This window comes from Emiliania huxleyi (assembly GCF_000372725.1).
Source record: "Emiliania huxleyi CCMP1516 unplaced genomic scaffold EMIHUscaffold_504, whole genome shotgun sequence".
NCBI classification, from domain to species: Eukaryota; Haptophyta; order Isochrysidales; family Noelaerhabdaceae; genus Emiliania; species Emiliania huxleyi.
The window spans coordinates 19,400-21,770 of NW_005198214.1; the positions used below are offsets into that span (position 1 = coordinate 19,400).

The 2,371-nt window shown below is 65.4% G+C and overlaps 1 protein-coding gene across 1 annotated transcript; it reads right to left on the reverse strand.

Moving 5' to 3' along the window:
• Window positions 1-30: 30 nt before the first annotated feature.
• Window positions 31-1,449, reverse strand: EMIHUDRAFT_119595 (hypothetical protein; the record flags this gene model as incomplete). Its single annotated transcript, XM_005766613.1, has 1 exon — window positions 31-1,449. The coding sequence occupies one exon, from the start codon at window positions 1,447-1,449 to the stop codon at window positions 31-33; it is 1,419 nt and encodes a 472-aa protein (XP_005766670.1).
• Window positions 1,450-2,371: the final 922 nt, after the last annotated feature.

A 2,371-nucleotide genomic window follows, 5' to 3' on the forward strand; every position in this document is an offset into this window, starting at 1 on the left:
AGTCGAAGTAGCTAGTAGAGCACTGCCCACTCAGCCCGGGGGCGTGGCCGAGCACCTCGCGCGCAGCGCCGCCAAGCCCTTCAGCGTCTCCCAGTGGCAGCAATGGTCGCCGCACAAGCGCTCCGCCTCGGCCGCCCCAGCAGGGGTGGGGAGGAAGGCCGGCCTCGCCGCGGCGAGGAGGAGATACGCGGCGATCTTGTCGAGGTCGTGCGACATCGACTTGGCAAACGTGCGCGTCTGCTGCTGCAGCGCGGCGAGCTTCCTCGGGATCGTCGTCACCATCGTAGCGTCTTCAATCGTGGGCTGGATCCGAAAGTAGAAAGGGTGGCCGCACTCGTTGGCTATCGCTGGCAGGAGTGTGTCGTGCACATCGGCGTGCGTGCGGTTGCTGTCGAAGGCCATGTCGAGCATGGCCGGAATCCAGTACGAGGCTGGGCTCGACGTCCTCGCAATCGGCGCCTGTGCCTGACGCATCTGCCCCGTCCCAAGGCTCACGATGATGCCGATCCGCCGGCCAGGCCAGCGGCGTCGCGCCTCGCGGATAGCGAGCTTCGTCGGGTTGTTCGCTACCACAGCGCCATCCACAAACACCTTCCCTCCTCGCTCGACGGGAGGGAAGAGGCCCGGCGCCGCTGTCGTGGCGAGGACAAGATCCTCGATAGGCCAGTCCGACTCCCCGTCGATCGCTCCGGGATTGGCGTAGGAGCGAGGGCTTCTCGGAGCGGACGTCTCGCCACTGGAATAGGGGAGCTCATAGTTGCGCACCAAGAAGGGCTGCCACCCTCCACCCTCGTGGAACGCGGTCACGACCGCTACGTGCGGAGGCGTCGCGGTGCGGGGCTCGCAAGGTGGCGCAGGTCGCGGAGCGGGGTCGGCCCCATGTCGCCTGGCGGGTGCGCACGACTGAGCGACCTGGCGAGCGGCGGCACTCGTGCACTCGTGCCCCGTCACCAGCAGGTTTGTTTTGCTCCGCTGCTCAAGCACCTTCCTCACGCGCTCGAGGCTGGCACGGTAATCCCTGCAACCCTCCCCTAGGGCAGAGGCGAATGCCACATGTATTGCGGCCACGCCGCCCGTGCTCGTGCCCACCACCAGGTCAAAGAGACCGCCGATTGGTATGCCCGTCCGCTCCTCTATCGCCTCCAGCAGCGTGGCCAGCACAAGCCCCTTCATGCCTCCGCCGTCCAGGGTGAGGATGCACAGGGGAGCGTGCTCGCTAGAGGCAACCTTTTTGCTGCGAATCCGCGGCATCCGCAGCGGTGGCCTGGAGCGGCGGCCAGTCAGCAAGAAGGCAACCAGAACCACAATTCCGACGGTCAACCCGGAGAGCAGCAACGCGCCTTCTGCTTCCGCCTGCAGCAGCGCGCCATTACTCGCCGCCTCTGGCTCGAGCAATGCCTCACCCGTCGTCGCCTGCGCGTGTGCGCTCGCGGGACTCTCCGGCTCCATCGAGTACGACGGCGGGATCTTCACCCTCGGCACACGCGAGGCGGCGAGCCACCTCGGCCGGGGATGGGGATGCGCGTTTTTCGCTCATTCGTTCCAATTAGGCACTGGTTTTTTCTCTTCCTGAGCGGAGGCAGCTGGGCGGAGGACGGTTGTTCTTCAAAGGGTAAATGGGAGGACGGCTGGTTGTCCTTGGCAAATCTAATATATACCCTTCAACTGTATACACCCTTCAACTGTTGAAAAGAAAGAAAGAAAGAAAACACAACCACAAGGGAGGGATGGGAGAACGGCACGCCGCCACCACACAGGGATTTTAAGGAGAGGAGAGTGTGATGCGCTGCTCGTTTACACAAATATTTTTTTGTTCCGCGAGGAGATCGGGCTGGGCCAACGTGGGGGCTGTGTGGTTCTCCAGCCCATGGCTAGACAGCTCCACCCCCTGTTGGCGCAACAGTTGGAGAGCGCCGGGGTGGACCTGCCAAGCTTGGGACACCACGGCTCCAGCCTGCTTTCGCTGCTTCACGAGATTTCCAGGACTTACGAGCGGGCAAACGTGCCCTGCCCTCCGTCTACGGCGCCGCTGCCACGGTCGCGGCCATCCTCGCTCGGCGCGGCCACAGCTGTCCATGCCTGCAACACGGCGACTAGCTCACCGGGGCCCTCCGTCTCGAGCGGCGACCCGGTGATCGCGCACGCCGAGGTGCTCGAGAACTTGGGCGGCAACCCAGAGGCGCGCCCCGCCTGCCTCTCACCTGGCCGCCGCGGCTAACGCCGCCGCCGTCACCGTCACCGCCACCCCCACCCCCACCCCCACCGCCACCGCCGCCCATGCGCACAGGTGCTGAAGCGTATCCTCGCGAAGTTCCGCACCCGCGCCTCGAGCTGCATAGAGACCCTCCGGCGGCTCCACGCCGAGCAGGAG